Source organism: Rhinolophus sinicus, chromosome 14, assembly GCF_057876585.1.
Source record: "Rhinolophus sinicus isolate RSI-liver-muscle chromosome 14, RSI-T2T, whole genome shotgun sequence".
NCBI lineage: Eukaryota > Metazoa > Chordata > Mammalia > Chiroptera > Rhinolophidae > Rhinolophus > Rhinolophus sinicus.
Genome location: NC_142514.1, coordinates 149,222,617 through 149,247,018, shown reverse-complemented (window position 1 = coordinate 149,247,018; position 24,402 = coordinate 149,222,617). Strand labels below are relative to the sequence as shown.

General features: G+C 42.6%; 1 protein-coding gene and 1 long non-coding RNA gene across 8 annotated transcripts in view; one reads left to right on the top strand and one right to left on the bottom strand.

The window, feature by feature from the left end:
- Positions 1 to 24,402, bottom strand: part of TEAD1 (TEA domain transcription factor 1) — a 255,589-nt gene that overhangs the window by 75,085 nt on the left and 156,102 nt on the right. For all 6 annotated transcript variants that reach the window (XM_074336012.2, XM_074336015.2, XM_074336014.2 and 3 more), the window contains exon 3: positions 1,560 to 1,624. In XM_074336012.2, the coding sequence (XP_074192113.1) occupies positions 1,560 to 1,624 (65 nt within the window). The remainder of the gene's footprint in view (positions 1 to 1,559; positions 1,625 to 24,402) is intronic.
- LOC141572236 (uncharacterized) lies at positions 632 to 24,308 on the top strand. 2 transcript variants are annotated; one of them, XR_012497518.2, is made up of 4 exons: positions 632 to 770; positions 868 to 1,003; positions 1,450 to 1,545; positions 22,746 to 24,308. It is a non-coding gene; the product is annotated as an uncharacterized LOC141572236 (long non-coding RNA). The 2 variants fall into 2 exon arrangements; XR_012497519.2 differs by lacking the exon at positions 22,746 to 24,308 and adding an exon at positions 1,977 to 4,120.

Genomic DNA, 24,402 nt, shown 5'->3' with positions numbered 1-24,402 from the left:
GGCTTCGGAAACAATGACTCCACTGGGTAAACAAATTTGCATCTCTTTCGGAGGGGCTTGGTTAAATTTAGAAGAGTCCCCCATTGAAGGGGGTTGGGCACATGACCAGAGCGCACAGACCAGCAGACAGCCCAGGTCCAGCACTTTCAGTATGTTGGGAATTAGATCTTGTCTGTTTTTACACATTTCAGAAATTTAGAACCTTCCATGTAGAAGTTCAGCGACTCAGCCTGCGAGACAATTACTTCATTTTCAACACTCTAGCAACTCTAAAACACAGGATTTACGACAATGAAAGATCCTTTTATCTTTAACTTTGTCTTGGAGTTTAAATTATTAAATTTTTTTTCCAATTTGCTTTTTTTTTTTTTTTTTTTCTTTTTAAGTACGGAGAAGCAGGATCTCCCCCATCCTCTTCACCTCTCCATCCGGCTCCTGCTTTCACTTGTATTCCCCCAATTTTGTTCTGTGATTCTCTGACTTAAGGAGGACCCCTGGCCACTGTCGGGGAACACCCACCGAACAATGCCCGGCCTCTGCACGCTGGCAGGAGGCCACTTCCCTCCATGCTGACTCAGCAGCCAGGCTCCCGGCTGGGGCACATGTAGCATTCCTGGGGAAAAGCTCTCCCCCGTCATATACACTCATAAAAACAACTCATCACTGAGCAGAGCACTGGAATCGGCTGCTCAGGCTTCAAGAGACCGCGCTGAGCGTGCCTGGTGGTTTCAGTATAGTTTTTAAAATCCACGTCAGATCCATGAGCACAGGTAAACATTAAAAAATAATTTCTTTTTCTGTTAACAACTCACCCGTGAGGTTTGTCTGATTAGTTTTTTCCCTTCCCCTTTCTTTCTCTGTTTTTAGTTAAATACCAATTGCTCATCCATTCCAGTTCTGAACTGGGTCTGAGATGTGGGGCTGCTTTACATCAGAAAGGAAGAGGAGAGCCAGAGCCCTGACAAAGGGCAGAGGAAAATTCCTGACACTGCTCTGCACAAAGGTATTGAAGTTGTAACTTCATTTCAGTCACAGCAGCTACTGACAAAAAGCCATAGCTTAAGGAGCAACAGTTCCCTGGACGCACATCATTCAGTACCATAGTCAGGCCAATACTCACGGCTGCTAGTGTTACTTTTTCACTGAAATGACTCAGACGTAAATTGTTCCAGGATTTTACAATGCGCAAAATCTCACAATTTCATGACGTGCAAGTATATTTGCACCTGTAGCTTTTGCAGTGTTTGCCGATGCACAGTTTGGGAAAGAAGTAAAACTTTTAAAATACAGCACAGGAGCAGTTCATACACTGTCCTTAGCAATAACACTTTCCCACACATGTATAAAAAGAACTCTGGAGACCACTTAGGAAAGGGTCACTGAAATGATGAACAGTGAAAACTGAGCCAATTTAAAACACCAATTTAAATAGCACTGACGTCCTTACAGGGAACTCAAATTGGGGGCTCCTAGGAGCCAAAGCACAGACAGCCACTGCAGCCAAAATGCCTCGTTGGGCCATTCGCTGACATGCACAATTTCCAGGTAGGTTATTTTACCTGTTTTCTGGTCCTCGTCTTCCCTGTCCTGAGTTTGATGTATCTGGCTATCAATTCATTCCTACCTGAAAGAAAGAAGAATTTACAATAAGATGGGTTACCAAAAAAGGCACCTAAAAGCTAAGAACAGAATTCAGAATCAGTTGCAGCTGTAAGCTTATTAACGCTAGAAAAATAAAACAGTAGTGTTTGTAAAATTACTAAGGAAAATTAGGATGAGGGGCATTTAATTATGAACTGTGATCAGCAGTGGAGGATAGGTATGTGCTTTTTTAAAATGTGCCTTTTCGTTTCTTTGCATGCTTGTCTCTAAATGGGTGGTGATTTGTATGCGCCACAAACACGAGGATTAATGTGGGAGTCCACAAACCCGGTTCTGTTTAGTCTTATTTTTCATATTCATTCCTCCTCACTCAGGTTTCTGTTTGTAGTTACCTTCACTTAACAGTCGTTGTAGATACAAAAGAATGAACTGCTGTGACCACGGAAAGCCTACACTAAGAAGTTAACAGCATGAAAGCAGACACCCCCTAAAGGTAGTCACTACCCTGGTAACTAACTATACAGAAGACCCTGTCTTTGAAAAAAAAATGACTCAACCTCCTCAAAGCTTTATAACCTCTGGAGGAAAAAAAAATGCCTAAAAGTATAAACAAATACCTCCTATCCGTACCACACCAGGAGACTGAGAGGTTTCAAACAGATAATCTGACTCTCTGAAGGACTATAATATCATGGGAAAGTATGGCCTCAAAGCTAAGTGGGGGAAATGTAATAATACTACGTGAAGTAGAAACCCACTCATACAAGACATGACTCCAAACTGTAACTATAATCATAACTGTTTGGGTAGTTGTATGATTTGTGTTTGCAGTCTGACTTCCCCGACATACTGGATACCTGAAGAGAGCAAGAGCTTTATCTATCTCATTCCCCAAAGCCTCCCCAGCACCCAGCACACTGTAAATGAGGAAATAACACAGCTTCTGGTGAAAGCGAGTGACCACAACCACCAGATCGCCCCTGGCAGAGTAAAGAACTGGCAGCACTAATGAGGACCCACGTGAGAATGTCCTTATGGAAACCTTGCCTGAGAATTTAAATGCTCCCCCACCGCTGCCTAGAACGTTCCTATAATCATGGTTCCGCCCTCCACCTGCCTATGTTAGGACCATGCAATACACAGTCACCACTGGAAGACAAAGGAATTGTGGAATGTTGGGGCTGGAAGGTACCTTTGGATCATCTATTCCCACTCCTCAAAGTCCTTATTAGCCAAAACCAACACTTCTAGAATTCAGGAAGGAGTCCATTTTAAAACATTTAAGAATAAAAAGACCCTCCTTATCTGTGGCTTCCTGTAACTTTCTCCTCAGATTCTTCTTGTTCTTCCTAACAAGAAACCAAGCTAGTTTCTTATGCACATGACTGCCTTGGCGATGTTAATGACAGCTTTCAGGTCCCCCTGGAGTTGTGTCCTTTGTTATCTGTGACAAGCTTTGGAACTCTCCCCATACATCCTGTGACCATCCTTTGTCTCCTTTCCTTTCCTCGCCTGGAGCCCAGAACTGCGGTGATGTCCCTGCTATGACAGGTCCACAGCAGCCTGGGTCTGTCACCTCTCCTCCTTCATACTCCACTTCCGTCAAGGCAGCATTTGATTTTGTGGGGCCAGAATAAATAGTCAACGTAGGTCAATTTGAACTCCTAGGACTTTTTCATATTGACTACTCCTCAGATATATCCCTACCCCTGTGCGCAGTCTCTTCATGCATAGTTAGGATTTTCAGATCCAAATACAGAATGTTACAGTTTCTTTCTATTGCGTTTCATCCTGTTAAGTAAAGCCTGTCACTCCAGCCGGTCAGGATCGTCTCAGATCCTCACTCTGTGACTGAACTTACCCTTTAACCCTAGGAAAAAGACTTCAAAATTCAGTTTTGAGGACTGCTGCGCTAAGGATTCTCTTTCAAACTTTTGAGAACTACCAATATCTCCTGTAGTGTCATCAGGTCTACTTCTCCATCTCTCAGATGGTTGTAGAGATTTTGCAATTTGTCTCAAAGGCTCACTGATAGCAGAGCCCAGATAGGAGCCCCTAATTACCAGAAGCCAGACCTAAATGACAGTGTCTGCAGATGAGCCGAGCATCCTCCATCTCAGGGCCTCACTGCGCACCCTGCTCAGCGCTGAGCGGCCAGGTCAAAATAAATCCAGGGCTCTGTACTTCTGTACTACATGCAACAATTTCATCTAACCTTGTCCAGACGGCAAAAATGTCTCTTGCCCCCATACTCAGCTTATTTTCTGGGAAAGCAGAAATATCTGGTTAGATGTGACTCATCACCCATATAACTAATTTCTCACGTCTCACGGCGTTTGGTTGAATGGATGTGATCAACATCCAGGACAGCCACATGTGACTATATATCCTGCAGTCTCTGCAGATGACACCCCTTGGAGTTAAACAATGTCAACTCATACTTTGATCACAGTACTTCTAGAAATCGCTACAACGACCCTCATCGAGTGCTGTGTACAGCGTACTATGCTACAGTCACCACGCCACTGAAAGCTCGTCCTAACTCGCATATCCCTGTGCTTCAGGCGAGTACGAGCACCTTTCACAACCCATGTCCTTTCTTTCATACCATGTTTCAAGCCATGACGAATAATTAACTTGAGGTTCCCATGAGTTTCTTCTTGCCTCCATAAGGAATATCACTTATTCACTTTTTAAAATTCAAATTCAACTAATACTAAAGCTGCTACTGTGGTCTAGGCAGTGTTAATCACTTTATTTCATGTGACTTTTTTAATGACCATGAGGGTGACTTTGTGTACAGAGAACACTATTCGCGTTTACCTACTTTTTAAAAATGTATATTTCACTTGTTCAGTTATTAAGAAAAAAACTTAAATACCTTTAAGTTCTAAGTTCAACTCATATGTCTCATAATTTTTACAATCACTTTCAAAGGTCCATTCAAATAATGTTTGGCCCATTTTACAAACCTAAAGTCCTTTAAATATTTAAATCTATGTATTTAGTTTAGAATGTACTTAATTATTTTAAATATTAGAACTGTTTAATTCAACTTATAAAACTTTCCCTTAACCAACTCTTAGAAACCTAATAAATTATCTTCAATGCTCTAATATTGCTTACAAATCTAGTTAAGACTTCAACACTTCCAAAAAGCAAGTCTAAATCAATTAGTGCATGGCACATTTTAATTTGGAAATAAAATATAGGCTAACCTGTTGTATGGGCCAAATTATTTTAAGTAATTTCTTGGACTATCAAATGTGCATAAATCCTTTAAATAAAAAACATTAATACTATAGCTTTAATTCTCTTAAAATCTCCTATTTTCAATTCTAAATTTTCCCAGCACTAAAATATGCTTACCATTAGGGAAGAAAATATGCCATTCCAAATGATTTTGGAGTACCTTTTTGGTTGCTTGGGGTTGTACATATTTTGGGGAAATCAACTAGGTCCTAAATGGATTCTTGTCAGGGACGCTGGCTGATAGGATGCCCTGAGGCCTATTTACATTTCTATAGCACAACCCTCTAAATGGTGTGGATGCATATAGCCCAGAGCCTGGGATTTGAATCATGGTACTAAGGTACAGGATTCCCTTACCAAGGACCGAGAGCTCAGCAGCACCAGCTATCAGTGATGTGACTGGCAGTGGCCCTCTGGCCCACACAGCACGCTCTTGTTTGGTAGCCATGATCAGAATGTTGTGGATTAGAAATGTTACCCCTCACTTCTCTCTCTGTTCCAAAACACACACACACACACACACACACACACACACACACACACGCACACGCACACGCACGCGGTAGTGCTTCCTCCAGCAAGCCTTGCATTGCAGAAAAGATTGTCAACGAAGTTGACTTTCAAGTTAATCATGGTATTCCTAACAAATCAGACAGTCAGTCATGTGGGGACCGTCTACCTGGTGCCTTGTGACACCTGTCTGGTGCATCCGGGACATAAGGAGCGAACAGACAGCCTGCCTGTCCACAGAGAGTCCAACATAAGGGCTAAGATACAAGGGCAAATCAGCTCCAACATCAGACGACTCGTGCCATGAAAGAAGTTCTAGCAACGTGCATGGGTAATTGGCCACAAATAATTCAGAAAAATCTAGAAAGCCTCCCCCAAAGGACTGGAATATAAGCGAGGCCTTTAAGGAGAGATGACATCCTCTCCATCATTTTATAATGGAAAATTTCAGACATACACAAAAGTTGTTTACAGAATGAATTTTACATTGTTGTTGTTGCATTTCAAAATCAATGGCAGGCATAATAACACTTCTCCCTAAAAACTCAATGTGCATGTCCTAACTAGTGATAAGACTGATTTTGACAGGCAGAATGGGGCGGGGGGGGGGGGGGCGAATTGAAGACCATTTTAGACAGAGGATGCAGCATTTCTTTAAATGCCTAAGCAGGAAACTGAGACTCTTTAAAAAAACCACACCCGCTGACCCTTAAACTCCCTTGATCACTGCACACCCTTTCTTTCTGCACCCAGGAGTCTCTGGTCCTCCATTCATAGCATACACAGTATTCATGATTCATCTTCATTATTCTCTATAAATCCTTGTAATAGCTCATAGAGCTGAGTGGCCAAGTCACACTTCACCACTAAGTGTCATTATACTACTGCTTCTATGTGGCATAAAATTCCTTTTAGGAATGCACACCCCATCCTTTCTTTATGTCTGAGATGCTGCGGCTGAAGCTGCCCTTGCTTTTCCCACAGGCAGTCGGCAGCAGCAAAGAGAAACACAGCCTGACCTGCCAGCCACTTTCACACTGTGATCCTAACCAGGCACTGCAATCCAGTTTTTATGTTTTTCTCCTAGATAGTATAACACAGTTGAAAGTCAGCCCATCATCGGCTTCTCCTGCATCCGAGATTGCCGTGACATTTTCTTCTAAAGGGGCAATTCAGAGAGAGGTCCCTGCAGAAAGGCCTGGAGTTTGCACTGTGTTTGCCTTACCCAGACAGAAGACTGGTTAAGGTTGTTGTGGGCTGTGTGTATAATGGGATGTGGCCTCAAGGTCGTGTTTGAGGCACAGCAAATGCAGGGTCTGTGGCTAGAAATTGTAGCCCAGAGACAGTCAGCTTTAACAGCCTAAGAGCCACTTTGCAATTGAATGGAGTCAGAGAGCCACAGAGAAAGAAGTAACAAATGCTCCTCTTCCTTGGCTGCAGCCATGTCTAAGGCAAATTCAGACATGCAGAGAGCTGAGCTGTCCCGGGCCTGGGGAAGGTGCTCTGGCTGTGTACTCTGAGGAAACCTCTGCTGGTCCTCCCTTTGCTGGGAAGGATATGTGAGGATTCCCCACGTTAAAAGAATGAGAATCAGAAAGAAAACACAGCCTTCTCTTGATTGCTAGACCTGTTGTATCAAATGGGCATTGCTGCTATGGTTGCAGACACAGGGTCCTCCACACCCCCTAACAAACCCTAACTCAGTTCAACAGCACTACTGGAATGTTCCTTGCTAAAACCTTGAGCTTTCTGAGCTCTGTACCTGTGTGCCCAATTGCTTTCATGGCCTGTACAGTCCTCACCCATTTCTGCATGTCTGGATTCTGCCCACCTTTCAAATACCTTGTACTTCATGAGTCGTCCAGCTGGAAGATGCCTCCCCTCTCTCTAAATGTCCAGTTCTTGGCCTTGGCCTCTTTGCTGCGGGCCCGTATCCTTCCTGCCTTATAGTCTATCATTTTGGTACATGTCATGGCTCCAACCAGATCATAAAGTCATTGAGAACAAGAACCAATGTCATCCATCTTTGCTTCCTCTTCCCAGGCAGCCCAATTTTTGTGGAATGAGTCATGGTTAGAGGCAGAAAAAGGGCTCCTACATCCTTACAATCCAGTTTGACCCTGAATCATCCACAGAAAGGGAAAAAAGAGAAAAACAGATGACCCAGTGGGAGGAAGCAAAGAAAGATGCCTTCCACAAATGACAGCAGCATGGGGCAGGGCTCTGTCCTTCAACAGGAGACGGAACAGCAGCACCCAACAGAGCAGCTTACAAAGCACATTCCCAGGCAAGATTCTACAAGATGGGGTTAAAATGCTTCCTAGCCACGGACCCTTTTTTATCATCTAAAGGAAAAAGATATCTTAGGACAGCAAAGTCAATAACCAAGAAGCACAGATGTAGGGGGCCCTGTGGGAACCCAGTGGCACCAGTTAGGGACCGTTGTACACAGGGATATGTAGTGACCCTGTCCTCCTAAGGATCTGGGGCTCTTTGTATCTATGGATGTGGCCAGAGGAGGCAGCAAGGTGTCCTTATTAACTAACCAGTGAGGAATTAATAATTAACCTTTGCTTCCATACTACTGCCATTTTCCCAGCAACGCTGGGAAAAAATGAAGGTCTACCAAGTTGGCGAGTCACCCATTAGTCAGACAACAACCGCACCTGCACATACAAAGCACAAGCAACGTGCTAGAATTATGGGGGTAAAAGATGTCATCGCTGCCTTCAAGGAGCTTATATAGGACTGTCACCCATGAGAACAGTGTCAAGCCACCCTATCCTTCCCGAAGCCTCTCATTCATGGCACACAGCACAGCTGTCACGGTCCATTTATCGAATGATTGATTGCATGATGAACGCCTGCCCCCGCCCCACTCCCAGACAGGAAGTTCCACAGGGACACAGACAGAGGTTGGGTTTTACTCATCCCTGCACCCTGGTGCCAAGAAGACCACAGCTCCTCAGGAAGTAGACACTGGTGGAAAGACTGAATGAGAGAGATGGAGAACCAGAGTGGGAGAGAGGTATAAGACTAAGACGGGGTAGAGGGAGGTTCCTGAAGAATAACATTTGAACCATTCCCGGAGTGTTGCTAATGAGGAAGTTTAGACACCAGTGTCTCGGTTAATCCCCATTATAAATCATTGACCAAAAATCAGCACTGATGTGGAAAATCACCAGGAGGGGCCAGGCAGCCTGTTCTGGGTTGTCAGGGCTGGTACTGCATGTTCCTGATCTAAAGGTTTACAAAACGGACTGATGGCCTTCAGGAGGTAAACAGTGGCAAGTCCCTGAAATAACCTGTGTCTGCATCCACCCAGGGGCTTAGAAGGAACAGCTTTAGAAGATTGAATACACAGAGGAAGGCTGTATTAACCCCTGGTTAGTCAGAACTTACTCCTGTTAGCCCTTCAAAATGGCAATAACCCAAGTCCCACCTTCTCGGAGTTCGTATCAGTCAATGGCAACTGATAAGATTATCAAGTGATGGCTCCATAAAACACTGTGTTCTCTTTCATTTTAGTGGGACAGCTTACCACACATTTGTGTTAGACTACAACGGTCAAAAAGAGACCAGCATGAAAAAATGTCTAATGCTATGTATTGACTACAATCCCTCTATGTTGTATAGAAGATATTTTTTGGGGGGGGTACTTATTTCTAGAAGGAAAATATGAAGTAAGTTTTTCTAATGGCTCATTCTCTATGAAGCAATAGATGCTACACAATCACCTTCTTAATCCTCTAATGAATAATTTAGTAAGCCTTAATACTTTATGCCTCTAGTTATTCTTCTTTTTAATCCATCCTACACACAGCTACCTAAAACACAGCTCTGGTTTATCCACTCTACTGCTTCAAGACCTTTAGTGGTGCCCCACCGCCTAGAGTCCGAAGGTCAAACTGCTTTAGTGTAGTATTCAATGTTGTCCAACCATCTTGCCCTAACTTTTTATTTTTCATCACCACAACCCCCCAAACCCCCTAATTCATTTTGCCGCCATCAAAAACTCCATTTTGCCGCCTAGCTCCAGTTCCCTGAACCATTCTGTCTTTCTAAGGTTTTGCTCACAATTGCACTATCCCCTACGACTACCAACCAAAATCCTTCCTGATTCAGCTCAGATGGTATCTCCTCCATGAAACCCCACAGGAAGCATGTGTGAAACATGCACTAAGTACGGAACCTGCGGAGAGGAGGGAGCCAGGGAGCCAGGTGCCTGGAGCTCAGCTCACAGACCAGTGGTTGGAAAAAAACCCACAATATTACAAAGCAAACTGAAACCAAAGACACTGTGAGTTAAAAACAAATCGCTTAGTATATGAGGGAAGCGATGGCTTGACTCTGACGGGGAAAGTAGCATAGATGAACCATTCTGTCCCGGGCGCATAGTGCATTACTTCTGCATGTGTCAGGGCACTGCCCACATTCTGGCTCTCTTAAGAGTTCCTCGTGTAACAGACCATAAGCTCCTTAAAGGCAGAGTCTATGTCTTCAGCATCTTTGGATTTTATACACTCAAGGTGTGCATGGAATTTAATGGAACCTAAGTTTGTTGCCCCCAACAGCAACCTAAATCGACCCCTACCCACACACTGTCAGGTGAGTTTTCACTCATCTTTCATGCTCACATCTGATTATGTTGCTTTTCTGTATTAGTAGGTCCTTGTCAACTATAAGAAAAACATACACTCCTTAGCCTAGTACCCTGTAGAAGACTCCTCTATTCTAGTACAAAAAGCTTCAGAGTTCCCCAAGTCATTGTCATGCTTTTTCATACCTCTATGACCTTGTAAAACCATCTATCCTTAAATGTCCTTTCACATCTCTTTTGCCTGAAAACTCCTATCCATCCCTATGAGCCCTAACTGAAGTACTCCTCCCTGAAGTCTTCCAGGAGCCATCCAAACTGGGTCAGTCATTTCCTCGTTCACATCCTCATGTGCCAAGCATATACCCCTGCTTTTGCTGCACTGCCATTACTTATCTATGGGACTGTTCATTCCCTGTTTAGAATAGTGACTGCTCCATGGCAAGAATCTATCTAATTCTCTGCAACCCCAGATCTGGTACCTATGAAATAGGGACTGACTGACTGACTGAATGAATGAATGAATGAATGGGCTCTCCTTTACTATACGAAGAAAATCAGAAAAAAATGATCTAGAAAGATTATATAAATTGGACAGTAATGACAAAATTACCTGAAATCTATAAGCCCTTGTACAGTTATGACTATTTCAGTGACAGGCAGCACAATTTTCCAGACCTTCGTTCTGCTCTCTTAACTTGACACAAGAAAGACCAACACATGTGCTTTTGCTCCTGACTCCTCTCCCCCGCCACCGACCTCCACATGCCACGGTAATATGGACCTGGTCCAAAAAAAAAGCTAATCTCAACATTAACCCAGGAGAGTCTTGTTAATGAAAAACTTCACTAAGAACACTCTGTTCATTTATTAATTATTTGGCATTAAAGGAGTGTGAAATCCACACGTTCAAAGTGCTAAAAACTGCCAGTCTTTAAAGGAGAATCTCTAATGGTGGCAATGCTGCAGACTTGGTTTTGCTTTTCTGTTTCGGACTCAGATGTATGATTGCCTAGATCTTTTTGGGGGAGCTGGACTTGTGTTATTAGCTATGTGAATGTAAGCGACTTGCTTAACTTCTCTGGATCTCTAATTTCTTCACCTGTAAAATAGGGGATAAAATACGGAACCTGAAGGCTTGTTGCATTAGCAACAACAAATGGCAGTTCTGGCACCTCAAGGTGACTCCAAGTAGTCCTGTAACTATTATGTAATGTCCCTGCACTTGGTTCATGTGTTTTCATGGCTTGAGATAATATACAAGGTTTCCTTCCAGGACGCTGTACCACATGGCATCCAGTATAAACCTACAATGCTACTTTCAGTGTTATTGAAATTGAACATCTTTTCCATGCTATACTGAAAAATGTTTTCAAAATGTTGGCATCATCTTAAATTTTCAAAATGATACGGCCATGATCATTGTTTCCAAGTAAAAGGAGCACTTTATTGTGATATCTTCACATTAACATTAAGAGGGCATCATGCAAGCTACTTACTTGCTACAATAATCTTTTAATTTAGAATAGATTCTTCACTGAATAAAATAGCAGGGATTAGGTTTTTGCCAAGGGCTAAGTGTGGCCAAAATTCTTGTAATTTGTGGCAGATCGTAAAATTATCTCAGTGAACAGGCCGGAGGCATTGCATTAAACAGCATGTCCTCCACTGGGTTTCCAGAATTTAGTTCTTAGTGAGTGTAAAAATACAACTATCACTGGAAGAATTAAGTGTCAACTTCTGCAGCTACTATAGCAGTAGCTACACAACAGTGAATTATGCAAGCATTAAATCAAAATGACACTCACATGGGATTACCCGCTGCTTAGAAAACATGCTCAAGAGAAATCGAACTGTCTAGGCCCTTAGTAATTCTTTTAAAAAGAATATGGAAACCATGATCATAAAGGACATTAAAATATATATATACTCAAACTGGAGAAATTGAAATTTGGGGGTTAAGCATATGAAATAATATGGTTTAGCGGGTAGAGACGAAGCGAGGTGGTAGGAAGCTGGACAGTAACGTGGTGGAAACCTCCTACGTGTCAGCACAGTCCTGATTCCCATTTTACAAATGCTGAGCCTGAAGTTCAAAGAAATGAAGAAACTAACGCGAGTTCCCCATCCCATTAAGTGGTAGAGTCGGGATTTGAAAGCAGCTTTACCTTCCAAGCTCATTATTCCTTAGCTTTAGACCAACTGCTCTGAAAATCATATAATAAATTAACTTGTCATCAGATCACTACTAAGTGTTTAGTAAGAACACAATCTTAGAAGGGGGCACAAACCAACCATGAAGGGGCCTGAACGGCATCTACACCATTTTCAAAGTCCTGCATGTACCATGTTCAAAACAGGATAAAACTTCAACTCCTCTTACTGTGCTCAAGGCCGACATCATGTGGCCCAAGGAACCCCCTCCCCCGTGTTGAATATTTTCTACATAAAAGGCACTGGGCTAAGCACTGCAGGAGATACACGCTAGAATAATACATATCCTCTGCCCTCAAGGAGCTTATAGCTTAGGAGGAGAAATGAGGCGAGACGCCACACAATGGGAATAAAGGGCAGAGTATTAGGAGGAAACGTACTGAAGAATAGTCTGAGGTCAAAGTCCAGAGAGGTTTCTTCCTCTGGTTGCCGTGCTCAGGCCACACCCGACTGGTCTCAAAACTAGGAGTAGCCAGAGGCAACGCTGTCCAGGCCAGTCATTAAGGAGAGCAGTGGCCTATGAAGTGAGCGTTCTATTTTATTTAGACGGTGAACAAGCAAACCAAACAGGTTACGTCCTTAGGTTGAGTTTTAGATTCAGGAGAGTCGACCCATTTTGATTATTCTCCTTTTAAATTTTGAATTACCCAGCTAATGTGCAATATATTCTCCTTTGTAAAAAATCAAAATGTTACCTGTATAAACCCACGTATTTTATCTTTTCTCCTGCCACTCTCTACACGCACTGCCACGTCAGGTTGGGTACCATTCCTTTGTGTGAATGATGCCCCCTTAGCCCTCCCTGCCCTGATGGTCCCATCCAAGCTTGCTGAACACTGATTTCTGAGTTGCCAAGACCCAGTTCAAATGGTCCTTCCTAAGCGCCTGGCAGTGGGCATGCTCGGCCCTCCAGGCTCAGCAGAGTCCATGCAGACATGTAGCACGGTGTGGCCACACAGTGCTCTTCCTGTGAGTGTCTTTGCTCATCTTTGACAAATTATGAGCTTCTTGAAGGCAGGACCCACATCCTGCCCCTGTAGTCCCCCCTTTAACTCCTGGCTCTGTTATTGAGAACGTGCTACTTAATGATACTGCTACTGCGGATTTTAGCCCCTTCCTGAAAGAAAAAATGTTGGAAGAAGTGACATCATGGCACACAGGAGGTGGTGACTGAATGTTTTCTTTGAAGAGGCAGGAAGAGAGGGAGGGAGAAGGAGCAGGAAGAACAGAAAAAGAACTGTGCTGGCAGGCACTGAGATATAAAGAAAAATACAACAGGGTTCCTGCCTTCGAGGAACTCATCGCCTAGCTGAATGCTCATGGAATGCCAAAACCCCCATGGAACCTTTCCTCTTCCTAAGCTCCAAGAAATGGAAGAGGCACCCACAATTAGAACTGCGATCAGGGTGGCAATAAAGGATGGTGAGTGGCTATTTTATTCCCTAGTGGAAAGAAACTAGAAAACTGAAAGCTTCTTTAAAATAAGCTCAATCTACTCTGTTTCTATTCTTGTGATGTTCGGCAATTTCAGATTTCGCATCCTGCCTTAATCCACCAACCACACAGAGGTTAACATTCAGTATTTCAGAGGGAGAAACAAATTTCCTAAGAAACATCTCCACTTTTACCATAGGTAGAATAGGTAACAATGAACCGGATAAGATGCAGATGAGTTGATGTGGCTTCATCTGCAAGCTCATTCACTACACGTCAGTTTGATTTTTAAAGGCAGAGCCCAAGCTACTTATCCTTATGTGGCTCCAGCCCTGAAGGTTGCTTTGAAAAGACATCTCAGAGTGAAATTATCCAGCAAACCCTTGTATGGATAGAAGGTTCCACAAGTCAACAACCGCTTAAGCAGTTTAAACCAACAAGCAAGATGCCCTCTATTTAAATGCTATGAGTGAATCTATTTTAAGCCTTTAAAAATCCTTTGGGCAGGTGTTGAAGCTGTGTACAGACTGAGCCTGTGCAGGCTCTGGGGGCGGGGGAGGGCAAGCTCCACTCTCTATGCAGGCAACATTTTGTTCAGACAATCTTCCTGCAGCAGGTCATGTGACGAAGGCCAAATAAACAGCATCTGGGGATTTTCAATTACAGACCTTCGCCCAGCATGCCTGCACTGTAATCTCTACCAGATGAGGCTCAGGCCTCCCTATTTTCAATAATTCACACATTGTGTACACATAACATGACAATAAGGGCATTCATGGTGCGGCCTGATTCGCAGATCAAAGCTAGCAAAGGGCCAGCTGTAAGATTCGTGCTGCTGGATGATTCGTGCTTTTTGCACAGGCTTGGAAAAACTCTCTGCAGGACCCGGCAAGCCGGCCTCTTTCCTGTGCGGTACGCTGAGCAAACTCTGAGCATGAACTGGGCAAAGCCCCCTGGGATGGCTGGAGTGGCGACCAGTTCCATGTGTATTTGCGAGTACTGGGCAACTGCAAACTCCAGTCTACTCAACAAGCTCCTCTTACAGAGGGGCTTGCCTTGGCCAGTGCATGACCTGTGCAAAAAGCTCTTCCACTCCAGGGAGCAGGTGGTTCTTGAAAACAAACCTGTTCTTAAAAGATAGTGAGGTTCCTGTACTTAATAAACCCTCAGCTAGATGCTCGAGTTTACAAATCCACTGGACGTGTAGATTTCATTTAGCTGTCACACACATACAAGCGACTCAGACACAAACTACACAGAGGTGTATTTTTAATGCATGTCCAGAGCTTTGGGTCTGGGAGATGAAAGAGGACACTGTTGTTATTACTGAAATCCCTATACATTAACACAATTAACTCGTGTGTGTAGACTAATGCATTTAGCCACTGTGTGTGTGTGTGTGTGTGTGTGTGTGTGTGTGTGTGTGTGTGTGTTTACGTACATGCACGGGCACATGAGTGGTTTGAAAGCATTCAGAATTCTCAAGCCTACAACATTCCAAATGTCTATTGCCCTGCAGGGAGGGTTGCAACTGGAGGAAATAAGGACACCACTTCCTCATATAAAGATTTCATACCCTTCAATCAGGGCAGGAACCCGGAGAAAGCCATAATGGTGACTTCCTCAGCAGCAAACACATGCTGCTCACCAGCTGTGGGCTGTGTGTCCTTACCCCTTTTCTCTCTCATTCAGAATGGTTTCCTCTTAATCACAATAATCCCAAAAGTGCTAAAACATATCAATCGTTGGGTAAGCCCTGCCTACAAAGGGCCAGCCGGCTGGCTTTTATAGCCTTGTCCAACAGCAGCTGATACTTCATTCAGTGACAAATCCAATTTAGCAGTTACAAGAGGTTTAGCATCCCTGAAAAAATATTGGGGTTGAGCTGGCATTCTGAAGTCAGCAAATGCTCCACTGCCATATTGTTGCAGAGAGTATTCTGCTGTCATATTTGGATGTCTACAACCGTCTCGCACCTTCTCTACTCTTGCCCCCCATGATTTGATGATGGTGATGGTGGTGGTAGCAGTGGCAACAACAATTCAATCCCTGAATAAACAGGCAACAATCATACTTGGAAACTGACTAAATAATGTGATTTCACTCCCACCCCCACCCCTACCCCCAAACACACACACACACACACACACACACACACACACACACACACACACAGAGAGAGACAAAAAGAGAGTCAGAGAGAGAGAGAGAGAGAGAGAGAGAGAGAGAGAGAGAGAGAGAGGTAATTAGCTCTATTTTTCAAATGGGAATTTCTAATACATTGAAGGAAAAAGCTATGGGGTAAAATTAATTTCACTCTAACCTTTGGATTCTAGGTCAGCTTTGAAGAGTAAAAGGAGACAAAACGTAAAGATTTTACCCTGGGGTTGAAATTTGTCTTATTAAAAACTACTGCAGGACTAACGTGAAGACCTTGTAATTAAATTTTTTACATCTATTTTAAATATCAAAAGGTTAAAACAAAGAAAAGTTTTAAGCCATGATAGATGGAAGCAAAAAAATTGACAAAAAAATCAGTTTTTGAATATTTAATATAATCGAAAGATATATAGTCTTTACAGATAATTATATAAATTCAATTTAAAAGAATATCCACTGACAATAACTTAGGTACTTTAACTATAAAAGGATACACAACCAACAAAATACCATTTTTAAGCAATACCAAAAGGTAATGTACAAAGTAAAATAAAAGGGAAATGATCTAATAGGAACGTGGGCTGATTATTCCTTTAATATTAGACTTTGTAGTCAACAGTTGGTTATTTATCCCAGCTTCAGTTTTAACGATACCAAAAAAGTGACCACAGAGACATCTGGTTTAAAAAAAAAAAAAAGTTTTCAGTGCCATAAATGAGACGCGCGCAATTGTGGTTGGCAAGATATCAACAATGGAATATTCCATACATGGAGTTCTTATTTCATGTGGTTGTAAAACTTTATTCTTTTCTCCGGATTTTTGAAAACATACACTGAAAATTAAAACACAACAAACACCCAAAGCCTGCAGACTAGAGAACACATTTAGCTTCTGTGAATAACAGTCCATTAGATTAATATTTTGTCAATGTCACTTGTCACAACAAAAGCAGCAGCATTTATAATTTACTCTAAAACTGGTTTAATTAAAATTAAAAAAACCACGACAAAGTTATACTGAATTTCATCTGCCGCATTGTAATTACTTACTTTGTAGCTGACTATAAACAGTATTTTATTACATCCACAAAAATGCATTTAAAAACTAACAGCAATTTGCAGACACTGGAAGAACTGAGGGAACAAGTCCTATACTTCTACTTTGAATAGAGAGTTACTTCCTCTTCCTCTATTTAATGTGACATCAGAAAATGAGGACCCATGACCTTTCTCAATCTGAGGGGACCTACAGGTCTGTCCACATTATCTTCTCTTAGAGCAGGACTTGGACTGCTCGAGAACACAGATTTGGCAGAACCAGATCTATGTACCTCCCTCCCAAGACCAAGAAAGAGACTCACTTGGCTCAAATTCAGCAATGAGACAATAGAGGCTGCCAGGCATGATGGATGACTTAAAAGGCTGAAAACCACCATTTGCATCCTCCCAGATAAACAATTAGCTGAAAAAAATTTTTTTTCCCTTGGAGGCAACTTCCAATACTGTTAATATGCCTGGCAGAGGTGAGTTAGTTTAGTGAAATTGTTCTTACTTTAAGAACATTTGTCTAAGACATTTTCTGAAAGTGTCTTACTGGAATGGAAAGAAACAAGTCTTTTATTTTGGATAAAAAACACACAAAGTTTGGAATATTAAAAGTTAGGAAAGGCTTAGAAACTTGTAACTCCTTTAAAGCCAGTATCAAGGTTTTCAATGTTATTTGATTAATTTTTCCATTCCCTCTTTGTTTATTTCAAATCCATGTAACTCTTAAAGGCAGCATAATACAAAAAAAAAAATAATAATAAAAAAAAAATCACTCATTGAACAAGGCAGGCAGGCATAAACACGATTTAAGCATGAAAGAAAGGAAATGGTCTTCACACACAACTGCTGGATAAAAACCGGTAGTTCTGAAACTGCACATGGGCAATTTTATGGAGCTCATGAGGATCCAGGAGGGAATGCTTCAGAAACGAGAAAAATATCTTAAAAGTCAACCTGCATTTTTCTCGAATGAATTTACAGGACAGGGCAAGAGTACCTCCGGAAGTTCACCAAGCCGCCATTAATAAATGAGGCAGCAGTGTGGTTTCCACGGCAACCGAGACTCCAAGTCTCCAGCAAGCTTAGTGCATAACCGCCAACGGTTTCTCCTCAAGTCTCAACTTCCAGTTTCCAGGTGCTGACAAAACCAAACGTACTTTTGAGCCCAGGGAAACAGTGCAGGAGCTTTCAAAAGGGATTCTCATAATGCTGGTTTGGGCAAACGTGGCATGGCAGCATCACAGAACTCTGCAGCTCTATCTTGCTAGAATAGACGCTTGGAACATGATTTTAATGGGAGTTAAGAGTCCCCTGAGAATGTTCCGTGAGTTAAATGTATTTGCTGTAATATTATAATGTGTTATGACAAGTTATATATCATTATAATAGGCTCCCATGATTAATATTAGTCCAACTGGCTTTTTGTTTGCTCTGCAGAAATGATGTGAGGGGTTAGGATAAGCCTGCTCACCAGAATTCGGCACCTGAGGAGCACAGGCTACATCGCTTTAACATGTGTAACCTTGAGGTTTATACTTCTTGAGGTCATGATACATGTTCAAAAGAGACCTTTCTAGACTCCTGCACATGAACAGGGAAGTGAGGAAAAGTACAGGCTCTCTAATGCTGCCATTAACTAGCGACTGAATTTAGGAGAGTTATTGACTTTTTTGAGCCTCAGTTTCCCCAAAGGTCTAATACCCTATTATGCTATGATACTGAGATGACGAGATCTAGCTATGTTTATATTCCTTCTAAACACAAACAGCAGTGGACACGAGAAAGCACTGTCCTCCGATCCTCCACCTTCCATTTCCCTCTGAAATTGAAAGAGCCGAGTCTCCAAGGTCCAAACCAAAGGAAGATGGCACACTTCCCAGCAAATGCAAGTAGCTACAGGAAGGGCCAACCTCTCCAAGAACACAAACCCAACATTCACCAGAGAGTTTCACATGGGGAAAGATGATTGAGGAGAATAAGTACAGCCTATGTGCTAAATAAAGTAGGAGCACACTTCTTAACCAGCATCCGTCCTTGGTCCTTGCCATCTCGAGAGCTGTGCTAAGGGGAGAGAGACGCTCTCTATCGCAGTGGCTTCTAAGCATTCATTATGATTGGCATGATTTGGGGTGGGCACGGAAGAAAGACAAAAGACAGCACTTCTGTCCCCAGAGGGCTTACAATCTACCTATCCCTGGTGTATAAGAGATGCAGGGAGGGGAAAAAATCCACAGGGGCTATATATTTTTAGGGATTTTCCTTATTAATTCTGTTCCTTTTTTTTTCTGTTCACATATGAATAGTCTAGTTTTAACGCCCTCTCTGCATCCACATAACAATGTAACTTCCCACATGACACTCTCACACAAGTACTGACTTTAGCATGTTTTTATGCTAAAAGGCTTTAGCAGACAGTAACAAATTCCTGACAGCTACAACTGATAACTTGAGAAGAGAAATAGTATTCCATTTCAGTTTTCAGACAGGTCTGGCTCAGGGACAAACCAGCTGAAAGACAGGGAGGGTAAATTTCCAGTACAAACTCCTGCTGTAAAACTCTCTCTGTAAAAGCCATAAAGTTACTTTCCAGGGGGAGCAATCAAATATATACCAGAACTCTGAACGCCATTGTGTATCTAATTTCATTCCACTCATGAGGTCACATGTAGGGAGCCACCATGTATGTATAAACTCCCTTAATATGAAGTCTACACCTCATGTTTCTACCTCAGAGAAAAATGAGAGGTTTCTGATGCAAATGGGGCCCCTCTATCCTTCAGGAGATCTGCAGACAGCTGGATATACCTATTAACATCCACAGCACTCCCAAATTACAAGCAGAAGACACAGAGGAGTGCCACCGTGACACACCTGAACCCCAGCTCTTGGCACCAAGGGGCCAACACATGATCATTTACGTCATCAAAATAAAAATAAGTAAAAGTTGACAGAGAGCGAGAGACTGATACTCAGAAACAACCATTGCCATTACATGCATTTTGATTGGCCTTTCTACAATTTAATTAAAGGCCTTTCAGTGTGAGTGAGCAATTGGGAGTATTTATCTAACTTGGTTTATGAAGTAAGTACCTAGCTAGATGAATAGCAGAAGATGAGCTAAGTTTGCTATAGTGCGACAATCAGGCCAAGGATTTAGGTTGCATCCTGCAGACAATGGAAAGTGTCATCAGATGTGCTCATGAAAGAGATGCTTAAACATCCTACCTGGGTTTTGGAAGGATCCTACCTGGGATTGAAGGCTGATCTGAAGGGGCTAAGTGGAGGCAGGGAGATAGGCAAGGAGAACACAGCAGCAATTCAGGTGACAGGTGATGAAAGCCTAAATTTGCCAAGTAAACCTGAAGAAAGCAAGAGAAGGGACCAAGACAAAAGGTAGAACTGCCACATCTTCTTGCCATACTTGGTATGGATGGGAAGGAAGGATTGCAATGTCAGCTGATATTGTTAGCTAAAAGAGAGTAGTCAAATCTTGGAAACAGAGAATACAGGAAAACCAGGAGACCGGAGCAAAGGAGGCAATACGTTTCCTTTTGGGTAATTCCATTTGAGGCCACAAAAGGGTGTCCATGTGGCATCCAGCAAGCAGCTGGGTGTGCAGGGTTGGCGATTAAGAGATTCAAGCTGAGCGGGAGACACAAGTCCCGCCACCAAGAGCCTATTGCTGGAAACTGAGAGCAGCGAACCCTACCCAGGCAAAGTATAAAAGCCAAAGAGAGCTGGGGACAATTCAGGTTGAACAGAGGAAAAGGAATCAGCAGAAGAGGCTGAGAACTAGAAAAGAGAGATGCACTTGGTCCAGTCATATCAGGGAAGGCAAGGATCAAGTTGAAAAAAGAAGAGGGCTAAAAGGCAACCATTTAAACTGCTGTAGAAAGGTCAAGTAGGATGAGAAGTAGGAGGCTGTGTCACGGGACACATTAAATCCCATCTCTTAAATGCTGTAATAAACATCCTCCCAGGCAAACGCCGCTGTGGTTGTGTGTGCTGCCCACCCACCCATCAGTCTGACCTAGGATGTGACATCTGGTTCGGTGACGAGAACTCTCAAGGGGGGGTTCTCAGGATCAAGGGCCCCTTGGGGATTTACACGCCTCATATGGTCTCAAATGCCTGGACTCTGGTCACTGAGCTAGGATGTGGGGGAATGAAAGGAAACAAAACCCAAGAGCAGTTGCTGAAGGGTGTATGACCCTGGAGAGAGTGGGGACAAAGTGGGGCCAGTGTCTAGCAGCCCTTTGGCAGAGTGCGGGAGGTGAGGCGGTAGGGACCACGTTCCCAGACCTACGCAAAGGCTGGCAGGAGGCAGGAGGTGTGTGCGTGGGGTGGGGGTGGGGTGGCGGCGGCTGCAGGGTGATTGTACCCTATGGTCAACTGACTCACCCGCTCATCTCCAACCCCGCACATCCAGCTGCTTGCTGGATGCCACATGGACACCCTTTTGTGCCCTCAAATTCAAATACCCAAAATGAAGCTTACTGCCTCCCTTGCTCCCGTCCTCTGATTTCCTGTATTCCTTGTTTCCAGTCATAGTTTGGCTATGGATACAAGAGTTCAGGAGAAAAATAAAAATCAGTGAAAACAGTTTATGAGAATCAACTGACTACATGGAATTTACAACAAAAGGATCTTGTACTTTATTTGTTTATCAATTGTATGCTACGTGTGACTCATATTAGTAAAAAAAATTTTAATCAACACATATATGTATACATGTGTGTCATGTGTGTCGTGTACATGTGTGGTTTAAAGTATATACCAGCACATCATTGGCTACAACCTCTTAATTCTAGTCATTGCTTCTAAAAGTTTCACCAAAGGGGCAGCAGGTTCCTAAGTTGGCAAAAGATGTCACATTTGAGGATCCAAAGACCACTCCCTTGCCAGGGAGTTTCTCAAGGGGACCTGATCATCTCCCCCAAGTTAGGGACCTCACAATCATGCACGGCTTCCTCTTCTGGCTCCCCATCTTGATGTAATCCTTACAGCATCACTCAACTGCATAAATATCCATCTCTCGGATCCATCTGAACCTCCAACCCTCCCTCCTGCTTTTGCCCTCACCATTTTCTTTCTGATATTTTGAAGTAGCCTTATAACTGCTTTCTTTAACAACCACCTCTCCCAACTCTCACCCTTTCTTACGGTTACAACCATATTGCTTTCTAGCCTGCATCCCCAGCTCTCGTTGCTCCTTACAAACTTCTCGTCATCTTCCAGGAAAGCCTTTCACGACGTGCAAACAGTGCTTTCCTGATCATGCTCACGTTCTCCTGTGCTCACAACCCCGCCATCCTACCATTTGTTTCCACGACCACTTTCTCTACTAGTCGTTAAGATACTAGACGGCAAGGGCTTTTTCCTATAGCCCCTCTATTCCCAGTCCCCAGGACACCATAACCTAGCATATAGGTGATCAATAAACGATAACTGAATGAATGGACCAGAAATATATACAGAGTGGGTACAGTACTGCTTTCTGAAGCTTAGGATCTTCAAAAAAAAATTTTTCTGAAATAAATAAGTCGGAAGAAAAATATTACTAAAAAAATATTATTTGGGACTATTCCCAAGTCTATGAACAGCAACGCTCCAAGGTCTTTCATGAGTTGCTTGTGTAATGCCATGTTTTCTGTCAAGAGAGATTTATAAGCCCCTTTCTCCAGTTTGAGCCATACAGATTTTCTGTTGACAAACCTTTTTATGCCATGTGTGTGGTTTCTCATCTATCCCAAAGCTCATAATTACAAAATATTATCACAAAAACCAACACGCAAACGATGAAAATATTTGCAACCATAAAGTCTGGACTTAGAGGGACTCTCTTAGAAATTTTAGAGAATCAGAGAGGTTTGGCTCCAGAAGGCACTTTAGGGATAATTTCATCCAACAATTTTAACTTGTTTTGCAGATGAGAAGACGAAAGCAGAGAAGCCAGAAGACATGCCCGAGGCCGCACTGCTCCTGAGTTCTAGCGGGGAAGACCTGAGGACTCCTGACTGGGCAGCGCTCATTTCAGAACCACTCTATAATAAACCTTTGTCTTCTATCAACTTTTTACGTAACTGTTCAAATTTATCTTTGAAGTGCCTCTGATCATTAATATTTAGTATGTGCATGAGATAGGTCCTTAACATTGCTTCCAACAGGATTTAAATCCAAAATTCTTCTTAATAAGACAGAAAAGGCTAATCCGGTTTGGAATTAGGTCCCAGAGTCTATTGTGATTACAATTACTTAATCAGAAAGTAAAGGTTGATTCTCCGCCTTGAAGCATCAGGGGCCTTGGAACAATCTTGGAGACCATGGAACATTGTCCACGTTCCATATTACCCAAGGAAAACACAGTGTTTCAAATGCCCCTCCACAGTGGAATCCTGTCTGTCACACATTTCTCCTAAATGTATTCAAAGTTTCACAAAAGGAGGTCCCACATTAACGCAGAACACAGAACTTCTGTTATTAGGATTCGTCGGGATATACCATATGTCACGAAGTAACAGTACTGTTTTCAAAATCCCATAGATTTCAAAGTCCCCCTAGAGAGAGACAATGAATCTTAACTGGATTGAGAATATGGCAGAAATAAGAGGAGGTAAAAAGACTAGTTTTCAGCAAGTCCACAGTGCCTTCTCCCACATGAAAGATGACAGATGCTGTCATTTTGAGCCCTTGCCTTACCCCAAAGACTCATCTATCGGGGCAGCAATGGTCTGCCCCTCGGGCCAGTCTGCACGGATGGGTACCTACAATGTTCTACTAGGGGAGAAATTCTGGTCCTCCACCCCAAATTCCAACCTTAAAAAGTCAGAGTCCTCTCTAGCTAACACTGCTTCTCTGAATCATTCATTCTCTGAATCATTCTCAATGAATAGATCATTCCTTCATCCACAAAACAGCTGAACCAATTAAATTTCAGCTGTTAAGATATACAGAGTAACAAGATTTGAAACGTATTATGCAACCCTCTGTCCTAATAAAACCTCCTTTGTCATTTCTAATTACATCTACATTGAAGCATTTAGGAAAAACACTGGCTAAATCTACACTTATCCTTTTTGATTTTAAGTTTCCTTTATGTCTCCCTTCGACTTTCTTCTTTCTAGACAGAAAGGGCCTAATGTCTTCATCCATCCTTACCAAAGGCAATTCTCAGGATCATTTTCATCGCCAGGAGGTGTGTTTGTCTCTTTATATCCTCTGAGAGGAGCTGCGTGACACTGGGCATGGCGTTCCAGGGACCAACACAAAACAAGATTAGATATTTGTATAAAAATACAGACACCGGATATCTCATAGAAAGGGCAGGTTTGATGGTTTAGAAGAAAGGGTCCTGGTCCAGATGTCAAGAAACCTGGTTCAAATTCCAATTTGAATTTGTCTGAACCTCAGTTTTCTTATATGTAAAAAAGAGTCTGAAGCTCCCTCAATAGAAGAGTTGCGAAGATTGATAAAGAATGTTTCTGTGAAGTCAGCTGGCACAGTACCCGACACATGACACTGTACATGTTAGCTGAATCCTAAATTAGATATAAATAAATTCATTTCTCATCACCATTATTATTTCT